General features: G+C 39.3%; 1 protein-coding gene across 3 annotated transcripts in view; it reads left to right on the top strand.

Annotated features, from left to right (window-relative positions):
- Sumf1 (sulfatase modifying factor 1) overlaps positions 1 to 17,680 on the top strand; it is a 78,022-nt gene that overhangs the window by 21,169 nt on the left and 39,173 nt on the right. For all 3 annotated transcript variants that reach the window (XR_010051286.1, XM_063260283.1, XM_063260282.1), the window contains exons 4-6: positions 11,148 to 11,230; positions 12,640 to 12,762; positions 13,526 to 13,640. Coding sequence is in view for 2 of the 3 variants with exons in the window: in XM_063260283.1 (XP_063116353.1) it covers positions 11,148 to 11,230; positions 12,640 to 12,762; positions 13,526 to 13,640 (321 nt within the window). In the remaining variant the exon portion in view is untranslated. The remainder of the gene's footprint in view (positions 1 to 11,147; positions 11,231 to 12,639; positions 12,763 to 13,525; positions 13,641 to 17,680) is intronic.

Below are 17,680 nucleotides of genomic sequence, written 5' to 3'. Positions count from 1 at the left end.
GCAGGGTCTTGCTATGTGCTTCAGGCTGGCCTTGGGCTCACTTTGTAGCCCATGCTGATCTCAAACTTGCACCAATCTTCTTGCCTTAGCCTTCCGAGTGCTGGGATTACAGGTTAGTAGGTCAGTTTTAAGAGTTCACAGGGCAACCCTGCTTCAGCACCTTGACACTTTCTTCCTGGGCCTCTGTATACTTATTATCAGAATGGACACAGTTTCTTTTTGTTTTAGCTGCTGTTTTCAAGCTATCCTGTGCTGTTAACTATGTGAGGATTTTCCAGATTTCCGTACCAGTAATACCTGGGTGAGGAAAAGGCATTTCAGTAGAACCTTGCAGAAGAAGAGGGACTCATTTTGGGAACAAGTAGGGCAAAGCATCTGGCGGAGAGCCTACTCCACCCATCTGCTCTCAGTGTCCAGCTTTAGCTTTGTGTAGTCAGGTCTCAGCTGAGTTTACTCTGGGAAGTGCGTTTGGAACATTGTCTTGCCATCCCACATTCCAGATATAGATGCTCTCCATCTGTTATTTGTTCTTAGGGCTCTCGTGCCTTCTTTTCCTACTGTTCATCTCACTTATAATAATTATTTGTGTAGATAGTTCTTGAATGCCTTCCCCTGTATTAGATTTGTTTTGTGAAGGTAGATGGGAATGTGTTTGTATTGTCCATGACTTTATCCCCAGCATGGCAAGTGTTAGTAAGCACTTCATATGTATTTATTAAAAAAGTGAAAGCTTACCATTTAGCTATCGTGTATTGGAGCCTTTAGTTTTTGAAAGCCCCAAGGACCAAAACAGACCTGGCTATCTCAGGTTGCGAAGTCAGCTTTTCCTTAGTGAGAGACATTGTCCTGGTTATCAGAGTTGAGGTGGGTTCACAGTAACTGAGTTATTTGGGTAGGGCACTTAGGGGCTGGGTGGTTGGATGAGATAAGAAAGCAACACTATCTTTTGTGCCTTCTTTTTGAAAAGAGTACTTGTTTGCTTGATTTAAGAGTCAAGTGTAGCATAGGCTCAGGAAGCAAACAATGATAACCCTGAAAGACAAGAGCCCAATATGATAGGATAACAGGACACACATTTCCCACTCTACAGCCTGCTCTAAGACACGTGATCAGAGTGAGGCGTGTGTGAGGCATGCCAAGGTCTCAGAGGCTGTCTGACTTGGATACTTATTTAAAGTGTCCTTAAGTTCGGGTGTTTTCAATGATGGGTCTTTTGAGGGCTAACTTGGATTAAGAAATAAAAATAATTAATTCTGACATCTCCTGCCCCTTAAGTGTTGGAATTTGCATTAGTAACCTACATGTTGAGGAGGAAGTCCTGCCTAAGGATGCCCAACTTCAAGAAAAACTAACACAAAACCAAGAGTTTATAATGGACATAATATTTAAAATTCTAAGGTACAAAAAGCCATTCTCCTAGATTCAGCACTCATGGTCCAGGAGGGGAAAATGACTTGCTTTAGGTAGAGCTGAGAGAGGCAATATTAGTACCTAAGAGCCAGCCTGTCACCATTCCATATAGACCTCTGCTTAAACCCTGTAGTCAGGATTTCGTTCTCTGTCTGAACAAGTGTGTAAAAAACTGGTGTTCACCCAGAAGCAGATCACCCAAGGTGAAGGAGGATTTGGAAATCACACAAACTCAAGGAATGGGTGAATTTGTTCATTAAACAGAGGTTCTTCTGGTGTGTACTGTGGGCCAGGGCACCTTCCAAGTGCTACGGATACAACTGAGAACCAGTTATGTTATGATTCTCAGGGGGTTATATAATTCTAGTTAGAAACAGACTCTAAACAAGTAAAATCTGTAACTGATATGATGACAGGCTGTGATTAAAATGAAACAGAGAAATGGGTTGGAAAATGATTAGGGTAGAATGGGGTTGGACTCCTGGATCTTTTATGTATGAGATTTCAGCCAGGAAGTGACATCTGAACTGAAACTTCTGTGGGTGTAGTGGGCATGACCAGTAAGGAGAGAGTAAAAACAAGGATTGTATTACAAAATTAGGATTAGCTTGGAGAAGTAGGTGGCCCATAGACTACAGAGAGCTTTATAGGCCTTAGAGGTGTTTGGTTTTATCTTAATTTCAGTTAGAAGCCATTGGATTGAAATAATATTTAGAGAAAGCACTCAGGCTTCTTTGTGGTATTTTGTGATACTTCAGGTGAAGCATGGTGGGTATGGGAAGCAGGATGGTAATAGAGACACGAAAAGATGATGTAATTTTTGGAAGTGCTACATCTGAGAGCAGGGAGGGAAAAGGAGAGATCAACTGTAACTCTTGGGTTTTGTTGTGTGTAACTGGGGAGATGGTGATGGCCTGATCTTTGAGATTTAGAGGCTGCAGAAGATTGATTAGGTTGCTGACCCTGAAGAACGCTAGGGGGAAAGTAAGTGAAAATTATTTTGCAAATAATCTGAAAGGTGACGACGGAGAAATTTGATTTATTCCATGTGGTCCTTGGAAACCCAATTGGAGTTAGCATAGGAAAGGTCTGTAGTATATAAACTTTAAATGTAGATTAGTAATTCTCTGTTAGAATCATCTGAGTGTGACTGAGACCACCCAGCAGGAAGTGATGTCAGAGTGTTCAAGCTGAGGGAACATCTCTTGGTAGAGTGACTATGTAACTTACAGTCCAACTTCCGTCAGAGAAAGACGGAAGGTTTTTAACTGGATAACAGTTGTAAATTGGACTGTCTAGTCACATAGGTACCATATTTATCCTATCTTGTAAAAACAAGATTCTTCATAGAGACATAGAAGAGGGGATATCTTTTGGGGTCATATCATCTTTTGGCATCTCTCCAAAACTAAGATTCTGAGTAATCTTTGATACATTTTATATAACAAAAAGTGTTAATGTCCAACTTAGCTGGATTAGATGAACTACACTTGTAATACTTGTTCTCTGCTTTTGCAGACTTGATTGACACTGTCTAGTACAGTACCAAACTTTCATTTAAAGGGGTGTAATTGAGCCATGGTATGTGTGCCTGTGAGATATGTTGTCTAACCATGGCAGGAAGTAGATTGTGAGCTTGGGCTGCCTTTGCAGCCAAGTTTCTGTTCCCTTTTGTGATGGTTTATGGAGGGCAGATGCTCTTCTTTTTCATCTCTTTTATAAATGATAGATCGTGGTATGGTTTGGATGTAGTTCGTCCCAAAAACATTCAGGTGTGGGAAACCTGGTTCCCAATTAATGAATTAGGAGTAGTGAAATCTTGGGGATGGAGTGTGGTAAAAGCAGGTCAGCTTATGGCTGTACCACTCTTGAAAGGGGTTAGGTTAGTGGCAGTGGGTTAGGTCTCACGTGCCTGGATTAAAGGTTTTAAAGGGGCTGAGTCACGTGCATGCCCCTTGTGCGTGCAGTGTTTCACATATGCACTGTGTCGCAGTGTAGCCAAGTCACCCTCATTGGAGCTGCATTCCAGCCACCAGAATCCTGAGTCCAGTATACCTCTATGTAGTAGCGACAGTGAGGTATTCTGTTTCTTTTCATTGTTATTGTTATTGGTGCATGTTATGGCTTATATCTAGATGTCCCCTCAGACCTTCATGCCATCATAGGTGGGCTCTTTGGAGGTGGCCAGATCCAGAGTATGTGAATGCTGGGACTAAGAATGTGATGCTGGGATTAACTCAGGGTGCAGTACTGGGATTAAGAGTGCTGCACTCTGGATAAAATATAAAAAACAGAGAGAGGGCTGTGTCTGCTCACTGCTGGCTGCCTTCTGCCTGCTTTGCCTTGTCATGGACTGTTTGGCTCTGTGATGTCCCGCTGCCATTCCATTCTACTGGAAGCCAGCTCACTACGGACAGAAACCTCTACACTCTGAGCTGAAATGTACCTTTTCTCTTTTAACTTTGAGTGTTGGGCATTCTGTCTCAGCAACAACAATAACAAAAGTAAGACAGGACATGTTTACAGTACTTAACGATTACTTTCCTCATGGGGAGTTGATACGTGTATCTAACACATCTCGATTTTGTTTTCATCTCCTCGGCTCCCCTCCCTACTCATCCCGCCATCTGTTGGTTCTCTTCCCATGTACAAAAGATCTCCCTGTTTCCTTTTATCTGTCTTTTGTTTTGTCTTTACCCTTGCCAGCATTTGTTGTTATTTGGCTTCTTGATGACAACCATTCATTTGGAGTAAGATGTTAGTGTTGTTTTAATTTGTATGTCTCTGATTGCCAGAGATGTTGAACATGTTTTTCATGTATTTAATGACCATTTGAACTTCTTCTGTGAAGTATCTATTCATTTTACTTGTGTTTTGATTAGATCTTTTCTTTTGGGGAGGGTCTAACTTTTTTGAGTTCTTAATATAATGTATTCTAGATATTAGTCCTCTGTGTGAAGAATGGCTGAACATCCCCGACCCCAAGATAGCCCTTTTTAAAGGAATCTGTTGCAACTAATCCAGTCATTCCATCACAATTCTTTTATCTCCACTTGAATTATGAATAATGACAACTTCAAAACTCGTGGGATCTTATCTAAATTTTTTCTGGCAATTTGTATTTTAGGAGTCTAGAATTTGAATTGTACATAGCATTGGTATTTTGGTACATGATCTAGATTCTATGTTATTAACCATTCATTTATAATATTAATAGATATATAGATTGCTTCCAAAATGTAGCTATTATGAATTATGCTGCTATAAACATGGGTGTGCCTCTATCACTGTAATGATGACATTTTTAAAAATTCTTTCAGGATGATACCTAGAAGGGGAATAGCTGGGTCAAATGGAATTTCTATTTTTGAGTTTTTGAAGAATCTCTATACTGATTTCCAAGGTGGTTGTACTAGTTTACAGTTCCATTAACAATGTAGAAGCTTCCTTTTCCCCCCACAGCCTCCTTGGCACTTGATAATGGCCATTTGTTATAGGGTAAGATGGAATCTCAGTGTCCTTTTAATTTACATTTCTCTAGTGGCCAGAAATGTTGAACATTTCTTCATGTATTTGTTGGCCGTTTGTTCAGTGGCCTATTTTTTGATTGAGTCTTTTATTTTGGGAGGATCTAATTTTTTTTTTTTTTGAGTCTATATACTCTAGTTATAGTCCTCTGTCTGAGTGACTATTTGGCAAAAGTTTTTTCCTATTTCTTTTCACTCTTTTGGTTGTTTTCTTTGCTGTGCAAAAGCTTTTTAAACAGTTCAGTTAGTTGATTTTTAATGTTATTTCTGTTGCAGTTAGTGTTCTATTCATAAAGTCCTTACCTACACCTATGGCTTCAAGAGTGTTCCCTGTTTTCCAGCAGGTTAAATGTTTCTGTTTAATATTTAAATCTTTGAACCATTTTGTTTTTAGTTTAGTGCAAGGTCCTACAGATAATTTTAAATGGCTGTGTTATATTCAGATGGGCAATAAGTGATTTGAACATTTTCCTCACTGGATATGCAGGTGATGTAAGCTTTTGATGAGTATTGTCACATTGTTTTCACACTGAGTTATGCCAAATTACACTGATACCTGTTTGCCCAAAAAAGTGAAAAATTATTTTTAAAAGATAAACTCTCTCTTATTTCTGTTTTAAAGACTCTCAAATCCCCTAGTATTTATGCAGATCTCAACTGAAAATATGTAAACCACATCACCCAGAAATTTCTTGTGCCATTTTTGCATTGTCCCTGATAGGTTTCCATTGTCTTCCTAGGGTTAACCACTCTGCATAGGGGTCTCACTCTCCTCTTAAGGTTCTGAAATGCGTACAGCATACTAATTTTGTGCTTAGGAAATTTGGTGTAGAATAACATGAAGAATTTACTAAGAAGCTTGGCGTGGTGACACATGCCTATAAACCCAGCACTCAGGAGGCTGAGACATGAAGATCATTGTGAGTTCAAAACCATCCTGGGCTACAAAGAGCCCACGGCCAGCCTGAACTGTATAGCAAGACCCTGTCTCAAAAAGACCAAAAAAAAAAAAAAAAAAGCGATGCAAACAGTATTGAAAAGTTTCAGGTCAAGCATGAATTTTTTCTCCTGTGCAGTCTATTAAGCCGTCAAGATACATGCTTTAGGATTTAATTTGAAATAAGCTGTCAGGTTTGACTACCTATTTTCATGATAAATTTGTTTCTACCTTTTATCCCAATCTGATTTTCTAATTGCGCATTTGCTTTAGGTGTTGAAGAGATTTTTACTTATCGTGTGTTCTCTGACTTGATTCTTTCAGTTGTTAGATTCTCCTCCAGTTTTATTTATACCCATGAATTTGAATAGATCTGCAATGTCTCATTGTTCACTTGTGTCAGTTGAAAAATTCTCTGAGGCTGTTTTTATAGGGCTGTCATATTTATACTACATTTCAAGAAATGTCCATCTTTTTAATTTGCTTGTCTCAGTGAGTTTAATTTCTAAGAGAGCAGTTGTAAAGTTGTGAGCTTGATATCTTTGTACTTGAATATGCATAATTACACAGTCCTCTGTCTTTTCGTTGTGCTGATTTTATTCTGGGATGTGTGTATATAAGAAGTATAATTTACCATCTTTGGCAGGAATAAAGGAACCTTTGCTGTCTTCCTCTTCCTTTTTTTTTTTTTTTTTTTTTTTTAACCAGCTGTTATGGTTATGACCCTTGGGAGAGATAGGAAATAATGTCTTGACTCCCTGGAGTAGTCTTGTTTCTCAGGGACATCAGTACTCATAGGAATCCTATTTACATTGTAACTGGCTGCTGGCTGGCTGGTACAGCTGTTTCAACTTAAACCTCAGACAGTTGCTATGGAGATGGTAAGTAGAAGTAGGTCATGTTAAAGTCCTTTTCTCCCAGAATATAAGGGAGGGCTGAACTTTGGAAGTTGTCTTGGTTGACCAGAAAGTGTGCAGGTGGACAACCACTTCCCAAAAATGTGTTGTCTTAGGATGAGGTTAAGCAGATATGCCAATCATGCTTGGTGCTTCTACTTTGTAAACAACTCAACTGAGAACTCTTCCTATTAGAGAAAAGGAATTAGAAATGTCATATGTATCATAAATTTGATCATATGTAACTCTTAAAAGTTGCTTGTTTTGTAAAAATTCCCCTAACATAGGTGCATTTATTTTCTAGGCAGAACCAGGAGTTCAAGAACAAGTGGTTTTAAAACATTGATTTAACTTGGCTAGGATGAATGAGGACTTCCTTTAATTTTTTTAATCAATTCTTAGTTGTGGAGTAACTCTGCTAACTTAAATTCTCTTACTGTGTCAGATGAGGACTCTGACCTGTGTATGACCATTACAGTGGTAACTTCTGGTCTGCCTTACAGACAAGACAGGAGTGTCATTTGGTTTCCTCATAGATGTCCAGTTTGGAGGTTGCATCCCTCACACTTGCCCTTTGCCCTACTTTCATGGTGTTTTGTTTAAAAGATAGTAAAAAACACATTGCACTAATTACCCTAAAAATACTCGCCTTTGCTTGGAGCACACTTATCCTAGCATTCTTGGCAGTGTGTCTTTTACTGTAATAAGTTTTAAAAAAAATTTAGCATTACTATATATGTCAGTCACTCCGTACTGTCCTTGAGCCTTCTTTGGAAATGACATGATTCTTTGTTGGCTTTTCATCCATCAGGAGGTTTTCTCAGCCTGTCAGTATTCTGAAAATAGTGAACTGGGCTAGGGTAGGTTTAAGCTGAAGAACTAGGTATTGGTGTTAAATATGTGTTCTTTGAGGAATATTGCAACATGCAGTAACAAAAATTAATAATAATAATAATAATGGCTAACAGTTGTCTAATTCTTCTCTGCCCAGGTACTGTTCTTCAAAATACTTTACATATATTTACTTATTTTATCCTCATGCAATCATAGGGAGTAGTAGTATTTTTATTTCCATTTCACAGATAAGCTGGAATCTAAATAATATAAAGAATCCAAGACCCTGTATCTTATAAAACTTGGTACTACTGTTCAAACTCAGGCAGTCTGGCTCAAGGATCAGATGATTTCACCGCTATGCTACTAAGAGCTATCAATCAATGTTTAAGAAAAGCCCCCTGCCCATCTTATAATAGTCAGTGATTTGCTCCTCTTAGGAAACGTTTGGCAATGTCTGGAGGCACTGGTGTTCCTTTGAATGTTAGATGCAACTGGTATCTCGTGGCGGGAGGTCGCAGATGTTACTAACACCCTCCAGTGCACAGGACAGCCTCCCCAAATACAAGGACTTACATGGCCTAAGATGTCCCTAGTGCTGAGGCTGAGAGGGCCTAGGATGAGCATCTAATTCCAAATATGCACTAATTGGAGCATTCTGAGCAGTAGCCCAAACCATCTCCTATGAAGAGTGATACATTCTCCTTCTAAGTCAGTGTTTTACTCTCCTAATCCTTTAGTGTATATATTTTGCAACCTTTTTTCTTGTAGTGATACTAGCATATGTCCTTTTGCATCTATTTTATAGAAACAATCAAGTGTATGTGCTATATGTTTATATGTGTGTTATGTTTATAACATGTATTTTGGTCTCTGGATTTTGATAACTTGTATATTTTTCCTTTAAGTGGGTGGATACCATATTGTGTTACTTTGTACCTTTTTTCAGAAACAGTATGACAGTGCATATAGATATACTATACATTCATCTTTTTATACTTGCCTTAGGGTTTACCATTTTGGACTAAAAGACTAGGTGGTGGCCTCTGTTAAGGAAGTTCTGTTGGTGCCCTCTTCTCCATGCCCTAGTCATCGTGTGCTTTCTGTTTCTCTCTGCTTATCACTGAGACTGCTGATTGTCATAGTTCCATGACTTCAAGGCTTGTATACCAGTGATTTGTTTTGGGCAGGTTGCTCAAGTAATGTAAAATGTTTCAGAAACAGTGAGAAAAATGAAAGGAGATATCTAGAATGACAGAAATTGCGAGTATAAAACAAACCTACCAATTTAAATTTGGGAGATATTTTTGAAGAAAAATGAGGTAAAAAAAATTAGTGTGTATAAAACAAATAATGAAAAACCTGTCAAAATATCTACTGTCTTAGATCATTCTTTGAGGATTTCTGGGACTTGTAGATCCCCTTTCAGGAATTAGGCTCAGTTGCCTGACATATGGTAGGTACTCAGTAGAAATTTGTAATCAATCTGAACTAAGGGAAAAAGACTAGGAAAAATGAGTGGATTGGAGCAGCTGCCTGCAGGTCTTCTGTAGGTGTACCAGTTCTTTGAAAATTTCTCTATGGTGAAGGAGTAGGAAGCCTGGGAGAGTCCTAACACTGTCTTGTATCTGGCTGTCTCTTCTAAAGCTGGGAGACTATATACCCTGTGAATCAGCATTCTTCTCCACAGTGTACTGTGAACAGGAATGTACATGCATATTTATCAGAAGCCACACTCTTTGAAGATTATTCATAGAAGCAACACTAATAATAATAATAGCCCCAAACTGGAAATGCTTAAATGTCCATTAGTAGTAGAGTGGATAAATCATCGGTTTACAAAAAAATGCTAGTGATGAAATATTTCAAAACGTGAAAGATTATGAGAAAAAAAGGCATTTTAGTTCCCATAAGTATCAGCCATATTTAACAGAAGTTAGCATATTGCCACATATTGTCATTTTCTCGGTTTTAGCTTTTTTTTTAAATTTAAGAACTACTCTTCTGGTGGTGGTGCTTAGTGCCAGGGCTGGAGTTGGGCTGGATGAGTGAACTGAAGGTCCCCCTAAAATACATCAGTGGGATGACCAGAGCTTTTGGTGTACATCTCCTCTTGCCATGGAGTGTGCTACCTGGCACTGGTGCCTGTAAACATCAAGCATTCTGATGAATGAGAACATCCCCAGATTAATTTCTTCGGTGCCACAAATGAAATAGCTAGAAAGTCATGCCTTTAAGTTCTACTGAGTGGAAAGTAAAATACTTCCCAGTAGTGTTAAGGATGTAATAGCTTTTTATTGAAATATTTAGTATTTTGGCTTTTCCCATTACATTCTGATTGAAATATTTTGAATGATTTGATTGTGTGGATGCAGGAAAAGAGTGAACAATAGTGAGGCTTACTGTTCAGTGATTGTCAGCAGGGAGGGACACAACCTCCCATCACTGCCCCTCAGCCATGCTTAACAAGATACAGTTGATTGAGTATAGCATTGTCATAGGGATACTCTCGAGTCTGCGCTCATTTGTATTAGGATGGTCTATAAATTTGATATTCTGTAATTAGTACTAAAGAACAGTGCACAGTGATGATTATTTTTATGCATTTTCTTGTAACTGTCATGAAATCATGCATGACACTTTTCCATTACCAACTTCTTCCTAAGTCATAGCCTAAATTGCTAAGGGTATTTCCCTAAACCCTTTATGTTGTATTTCCTCCTTGTGATAATGACACGGAGGTGCTATTACTGTATCTGTAAATTAGGAAACAGGCTTGAGGAGATTAAATATGTTGCCATAGCTCACTGTGAACAGCAGAACCATGATTTCAGTTTAATTTGACCAGCTGCAGAACCTCAGTTCTTACCCATACACTGATGTGGGGGGACACATTGTTATTTTGGTTGACAGGACTGTAGGGTAGGTGTTAAGGTCCTAGAAATAGCTTTCAGAGCGTTTTCAATTTTATCTGATTTGACCCTCTCTGTATTCCAAATCAGGTGAGGTAGGTGATCCAATCCCATTCCATAGCTAGGCCTTCTGGGGGCCGTTAGGGAACTCATCCAGAGTCACACAGTCCATATTGATAGGAATTGAGTCAGAGTCTTTTGAAACATACTCCATTTTTTTCTGTGTTTCAGCTTGATCTCTGACCACCTTGGTTGACCTTATACTTAATTATAAAGTTAATTCTGTTTCCCCATGTTTCAAATAGAAGTACTGCCTGTCTTTGTTAGAGAGTACAGTGGATTATAAACAGTGCGTCTTTTAAAATTCTTAGAGGTATACACCACTTAAATACATATTTGTTTACTCACTAAGGTGCTTTATGACAGTAGTTAATGATTTTTTGTTAAAGATTTCTTTGCATATACATTTTGTTTTCGATAAAGGTATATGTTTGGTAACCCAAATAGGTAACCCCAATAGAACTTGAGACTGTAGTGAGATTTCATTTATTTATTTATTTTTGCTGCACACACTGAGTGCATTGCTGTGCTGAGTTTCTGCTGCTAACAGCCTGTTCTGGATTGCTTTGAGGTTGCAGCTGCTCCCTGGTGGTTACCTGTTAAAGGTGCCAATTGGCGACACCCAGAGGGGCCCGACTCTACTATTCAGCACAGGTGAGTTTGGTGGTCTTCATTTGACATGTTTCATTCAAAGTAGATTTCTTGTGCTCTTGGAGAAGAACTCTGTGGCAAGAGTACCAAACTGAACGAGTGGCGGAAGATGGAATAGCCAGAAATAATGTATGTAAAGATCCAACACTGTGTGGCTCATAGAAGCCTCTCTGATAAATAGCATTTTTCCTTTCTCATTTGGCTGTCAGAGTTTCCTCTTGCAGACCCCCTTTTGACATGCCTATCACAAATCTCATGACATGTTTTACAGTTTGTGCATTTATTATCTTATAAGTGGGTCATTGCAATGCGGAAGACTATCTGTGGATACGTAGTTGTGCCCTGCCAGGTGGCCACTATAGGTGTCCAGCCTTTGGGTATAGGGTCCATGTGATCTTTAGTCCTGGATTGACACACTTTGAAGCCACTACCTGACTAAAAAAAACTACAGAGCAGCAAGTCGGCCAGCAAGTCTCCGGGGTGGGGAGGAAGTAATTATCTCAAGCAAAAATAGAGTAGCACTTTAAACCCTGGAGATGGAGGAAGGTTTGGGTTAGGACTCAGCCTCCCAGTAGCCCAAGAATACTGCCCTCCTAACCTCATTGTTCAGATGGCATTTTAAACCTCTATTTTTAGCAACCTTTCAGGTTATTGCCCTTATGATTAGGGAGCTGGATGTACATGGAGTTCAGCTTTAGGAATATGGCCTGTTGACAAATGTTGAAAATCTTTCAGGGTCTGAATTAGTGGCTTCTGTACTGGAAATAGCAAGGTAGAAAGTTGTAAGATTCCTGGGTACCTCAGGAGGCCTGGAGCTCTTTAGCATCCTATTCATGTCTTCTCTACTGAATTTCACAGCAGAAAAAAATCCCCCCAAAATAAAAAACAAACTGAGGGAGGTAAGAAAACTTAACGGGGATTTTGTTTTCCTTTTTCTTTTTTGTGGTGCTGGGATTGAACCGAGTTGTAGCCTGCAATGTATTTTCAATTTATGCAGTAAATACTGAGTCAGCTATTCAGGAAAAGTGCATGTCTTTTCATGAAAATAGTGTCTGGTATGTAACAGGTACTCAGCATTTGTTAAAAGAATGAAAACCTTAGTGTAATTACTAAGGGAATTCAAAGATGTATGAGGAATGGGCTGGGATTGTTATTTCACTTAAAAAAGAGTGAGAAGGAAATTCAGTCCAAGCGAGCTACCCGATGTGGCTTTTTCCAGGAGGAATTGCAGTTTGGAAGTTTCCGATCCTGGTAAAGGGATCAGCTATGGCGTGGCTGAGGCTTAGATTGAGGACCAGGGCCACCTGGTGTTGCTGGTTGCCCTCTGGATGATGATGGGTGCTTTCCTAGAGCCAGCTCCTGTTTCCTGTCTTATTGGTGCCTCTCGTGACTCTGCCCATTCTCCTTCCTAGGCCAGATCATCCAGTGCTGCATGTCTCCTGGAATGATGCCGTTGCCTACTGCACATGGGCAGGGAAGCGGCTGCCCACCGAAGCCGAATGGGAGTACAGTTGCCGAGGAGGCCTACAGAACAGGTACGTGAAAGGTCTTGTCATGCCCAACAATATGGTGCCTATCTTATTAGTTAATCCCTGTGGAACTTCTTTGGATAGAAGGTTGATTAAAAACAGTAGTCCTGCCTTCACTACGTTTTCCTCTTCCCTCATGAGATTACTTAGGTGATGCTTATGAGTGCATCACCAGCTCTCTCTAGTCACCCAAGGCTAGGTATTGGGCCAGATGCACACCCTGCAGTCCCAAAGTGGGTTCCAGCCTCTCAGGGCCTCCCCCCACCCCCAGTGTTACATAGAACTCCTTAGAACTTCCTGGCAGGCTGCCCTGGTTTTAGCATTTTCTTATTTTAGGCATCTTCTGAAGCAGTGGTATTTCTCTGCTTTCAGAGCCATAAGACAGAAAACTCATGTTTGGGTCACATCTTCTAGGAAAAGCTCCTTAAAATAGCTAAGGCTGTATAAAAAAGTGTGGTGTGACAGTGCCAGATCACACTTCCAAGTAAGTCCAGAATGGTGCCTGCTTTGCCCAGCTTTCTATACGCCCTTCTTCTTGTGATATGATTTATTTCAAGCCTTTGAGTACTTAGAAGAGGCTGAGGTTATTATGAGCTTGACATGCAATATTAAAAGGAAGTTTTTAAAAATTCTGATTAAAAATCCTGATTAAAATCTTTATTTATATATTTAGAAGAGATTTACTCAGAACAAGTGAGTGGTGTTCTTACTGTCCCTGTGTTCCTACTCAACTTTAACGAGAAGCCTGTGCCTGTGTCTCCCCTGACAGGCTTTTCCCCTGGGGTAATAAACTGAAGCCAAAAGGCCAGCATTACGCCAACCTCTGGCAGGGTGAGTTCCCTGTGACCAACACTGGAGAAGATGGCTTCCAAGGAACCGCACCTGTGAGTACTGTGGCTTCTGCAGAAGGGCAGCACTGGCAGAGATGGGGCGAGACACATCTCTCACTTTCTGACTAGCTTGTGTCCCCCTTCTTGCACCCATCAGCTGTCACAGGGGCAAATGCTAATAATTAATCAGATGTTCTCATCTCTGATGGATTTTTCTTCCTGACTCCATAATACGTGCTGTAGAAACTTTTGGACAAGACCAGATAAAGGAGAAAGTTAAGCTGATCTGGTATTCTACCACGCAGGGATAGTCCTTGCTAGGCATTTCTTTGCATTGATGATGATGATAATGGCTGGCACAGAACGGTATCTTGGTTCACACATTTAATTCTTTCCATAATTCTAGTCTCAGAATTTATTCTGTGCTAATATTGTGTGCTAACATTGATTGAAGTAATTTTTATGCCCATATTTTGTACTTGAGTGACTAAAGATAATGTTGTGTAATCTATCAACAATTGTTACTTTTTCATTATTTTGTTGTGAAAATTTGTTTTACCTTTTCTTCTTAATATTAACAAATAAAGTAATAAAATAAAAAAAAAAAGAATTTGTTCTGTGTGGAAAGCAATAAGTTTGTGAACCAAGGCAGCACTGTAGGTATCAAGGGCTTGTGCCAGGCATAGTGCTATACCATTTGCACGAATTACCTCATTTGGTATCTGTTCAGGTCTGTCAGGTAGGTGCTATTTTCCTTGGCTTTCTGAATGAGCATTCTAAGGTACATAATGGTTAACTAACTTGTCCAGTGTTACATAGCAAAGGTGAACAGCTGGCAGGTTGGCTTGTTTCCAGAGCACATTCTTCTGATTACCCTATTTGCCAGCATATGTGTTTCTGGTGTATATGTTCCTTTGTAAATTAGCATTTGGATCAACCTGGATACACTTTAAAATCCTACTTTTCCCCTATGTAATATTAGGAACATTTTACCTGTCATTAGCAGCATATCACAAATACCTGGTCTTTCAACCACTGAGTAACCTGTCATGTGAACAGATCCCAATTTATTTACTGCTGATTGCTATAGACTTAAATGAAATGTTTATTTTATGGAGGCTAAACAGCACAGCGATGAGCATTTTATACATAAATATTGAGCTATAACTTTGAATTTTATTAGGATAGATTCTCGGCAGTGAAAGATTAGACAGTTTTCTTTCATTTTGTTTTGTTTTATGAACCCAGTGTCTTGTGCATGGCAGAGTACGTGCTTGATAACCAAGCCCTAAAAAACTTTCTTGGTAAAAATTTCAGACATGGTAAATACATACCTAGAATGTCTGTGTAATGTTTCCCTTTTAGCACGTAAGAGCTCCTTTCTTAGGACTGTCTTGCTGGCATAATCATACACTAATGCAGCTGTGTTTGAAAGATGTCTTAGTCAATTTGTGCTGCTATTACAAAATCTCAAGACTACATAGTGTACAAACAGAGATTTACTTCTCACTGTTCTGGAGGTTCAGAAACCCAAGATCAAGACATTGGCAGGATTGGTGTTGGCTGTATTTTTTTTTTTTTTTTGAGGGAATGATTGTTGTATTTCTGTGGTTGGAGATAGGAAGGGCAGAGCATTCTTTAGCCTCAGCTCTTTTATCTGGGTGTTAATTCTATCAATTAGCCCTTATTTACTTCCCAAAGGATGCTTTTTAATATAGCTATATTGTTGATTAAATTTTAGTACGTTTTTTTGTTTTTGTTTTTGTTTTTTTTTTGGTCTTTTTGAGACAGGGTCTCACTATGCAATTGAGGCTGGCCTTGGATTCACTTTGTAGCCCAGGCTGGTCTTGAACTTGCAATAATTTTCCTGCCTCAGCCTCCTAGGTGCTGGGATTACAGGAGTGTACCACTATGCCTGGCTTACTTGTAACATGAATTTTGAAGGAAACACTATCATTTAAGGCATAGCAAAAACATTTGCATTTTCTTGTAACATAGTGAGAAAACAAATCTTTTTGATCAAAGAGCCTTTTACTACGTTTGTCATTATGGAGAGTTATTTTCTTTCAACAATCTTTCAAACAGTTGTGATTTTTTTTAATTCATATTTTTGTTTCACACAGAAATATTTCTTCCAGAATCTATATGTAAGTGTGATATGGATACATTGCTTGGAATATGACCAAATGATTACACATTTCTACTGAAAAGCTAAATAAGAAATTTTAACCCAGATATTTTTGGAGAAGACAAGAGCAAGGAGGTGCTTGACCTACCAAAAATTGAAAATCAGTTTCAGCTTTTAAAACATTATCACTTTGGGAGTAGAATTAATATTAAAAAGTAGATTGTGTGAGAATCTTAGCTTCTAAATAAAGTTTATGAATACATATATGTATGTATCAAATTCCTTACATGTGAATTATACATAGAATAAACTAATACAAACCATGGGAAATGAACGCATTATTCAACAGAGGCAAAAGACTGGTCAATCCATCTGGTACCTGGTTCTGCCCAGGTTTCCTTCAGGATAGCTGCTGCTCTTGTAGTCACATAGTTTTATGCAGCATAGTAGGTGACCAGAGGTCTTGGAGAGGGAACTGCCTCAGCCTTCCTCTCATTCATTAAAGGAATGAGAAGCCCAGCTTGCTGATACAGAGTAGGGCACTGAATGACAGCGTGTAATGTTCCACTTTGGCCAGCCCAAGGGAGGGTGCAAGATGAACAGAATGTCATTGCTTTTCAGATTCCAGGAAAGACTTTAGTTGCCACAGATAGCAGGGTAGTGGCCATCAAAGTCAGAATTTGCTGAGGAGTGTGCAACGCTTCATCCTGTGGATGTAGCCAACCCTGAAAGTGGATGGCACTAAACTGTCAAACTCACACCTGACACTCTAGAGCAGTGATGGTGAACCTATGGCACACGCGCTGCAGCCAGCTGTTTGTATCACTGAAAGCTCTAAAAGCTTTGCCACCCCTACTCCAGGGCTTTAGCAGCCTGGATCCCTTGCACAGATGGTGAGCTATGATAAGCAAAGCAGCTGTAGTAAATCATGAAGCCAGGAGTGAGACTGGGTGGAACTCTAGAAACATATCTCAGTTGTCATAGAAACAAATATTTAAATGAGGGCTTTGGAGACCAAAGGGCAAAATTGACCAGGTAATCAGCTGTTGAGCAGGAGCAATTGGTCCTGTGAGATGACTGAGCTCCATTTCAAAAGGACAGATTTAAGGCCACTGTCATGGCCGTTGTTTGAACAAATCTCAAGGCATATGTTTCTGATGAAACAGACAAATAATTTAAGCACTCATTTTCTCTTGTGATGTCTATATACTTTGTAGATAGCGTAAAACTCAGAATGAGGTAAAGACATTCTCCAGATGTTTAGAATTGGAATGTGGTGAGGAGTTTAGCAGTTATCCTTGAAACTTACCTGCAGAACTTGTCACAGAATTTACCAAGATAAAATTAGAAACAGTTACCAGGAGCTCTGAAAGAATCAATTAGAGAAACAGGACTTGGGAGAAAGCAAGCCATAAAACATGACTCCCACCTGAATGGGACTTAATAAGTTTTCTACCTTTAAATTGAGGCTGCTCCCACACCATCATCTTGGGTTCACCTGAGCTGTGCTGTATGGCCACATGCTCTAGGCAGTCAGGAGGAGTAGGAACTTAATGATGGGACGAACGATAGTGAAATAGCTCCCTTGCATGACATTTTTATACATTTTATTACCTTAGACATAACTTGATACCTGGCCAAGTATTCTGATCATTGTGAGCCCAGAGAACTGAATTTCTATGCAGTTGTATTATTATTGGTTCACTTTTGTCCTCCCATAATGCATATCAGCTTGTTTACCTGAAAATAAGCATGTCAGAAGGTTTTTTGTTTGTTTTCTTTTGGGGTTTCTGGGAGGAAACTTCGATTTGTGTGGTTAATTAACCATAAATAGTTTAAAAAGTTTTTTTATGTATAACAATTTAGGATGTACTGATGTCCAGATTTTACCTCTTTAAGCATCAAATTACTTAAAGGGGGAAAACCTGAAACCTTTGAGTAAATACTATTTCCTGTTAATGGACTG

Source organism: Cavia porcellus, unplaced genomic scaffold (assembly GCF_034190915.1).
Source record: "Cavia porcellus strain 051 isolate PalLab524CR breed Dunkin Hartley unplaced genomic scaffold, mCavPor4.1 scaffold_13, whole genome shotgun sequence".
Taxonomy (NCBI): Eukaryota; Metazoa; Chordata; class Mammalia; order Rodentia; family Caviidae; genus Cavia; species Cavia porcellus.
This window is presented reverse-complemented; position numbering and strand designations above follow the sequence as displayed.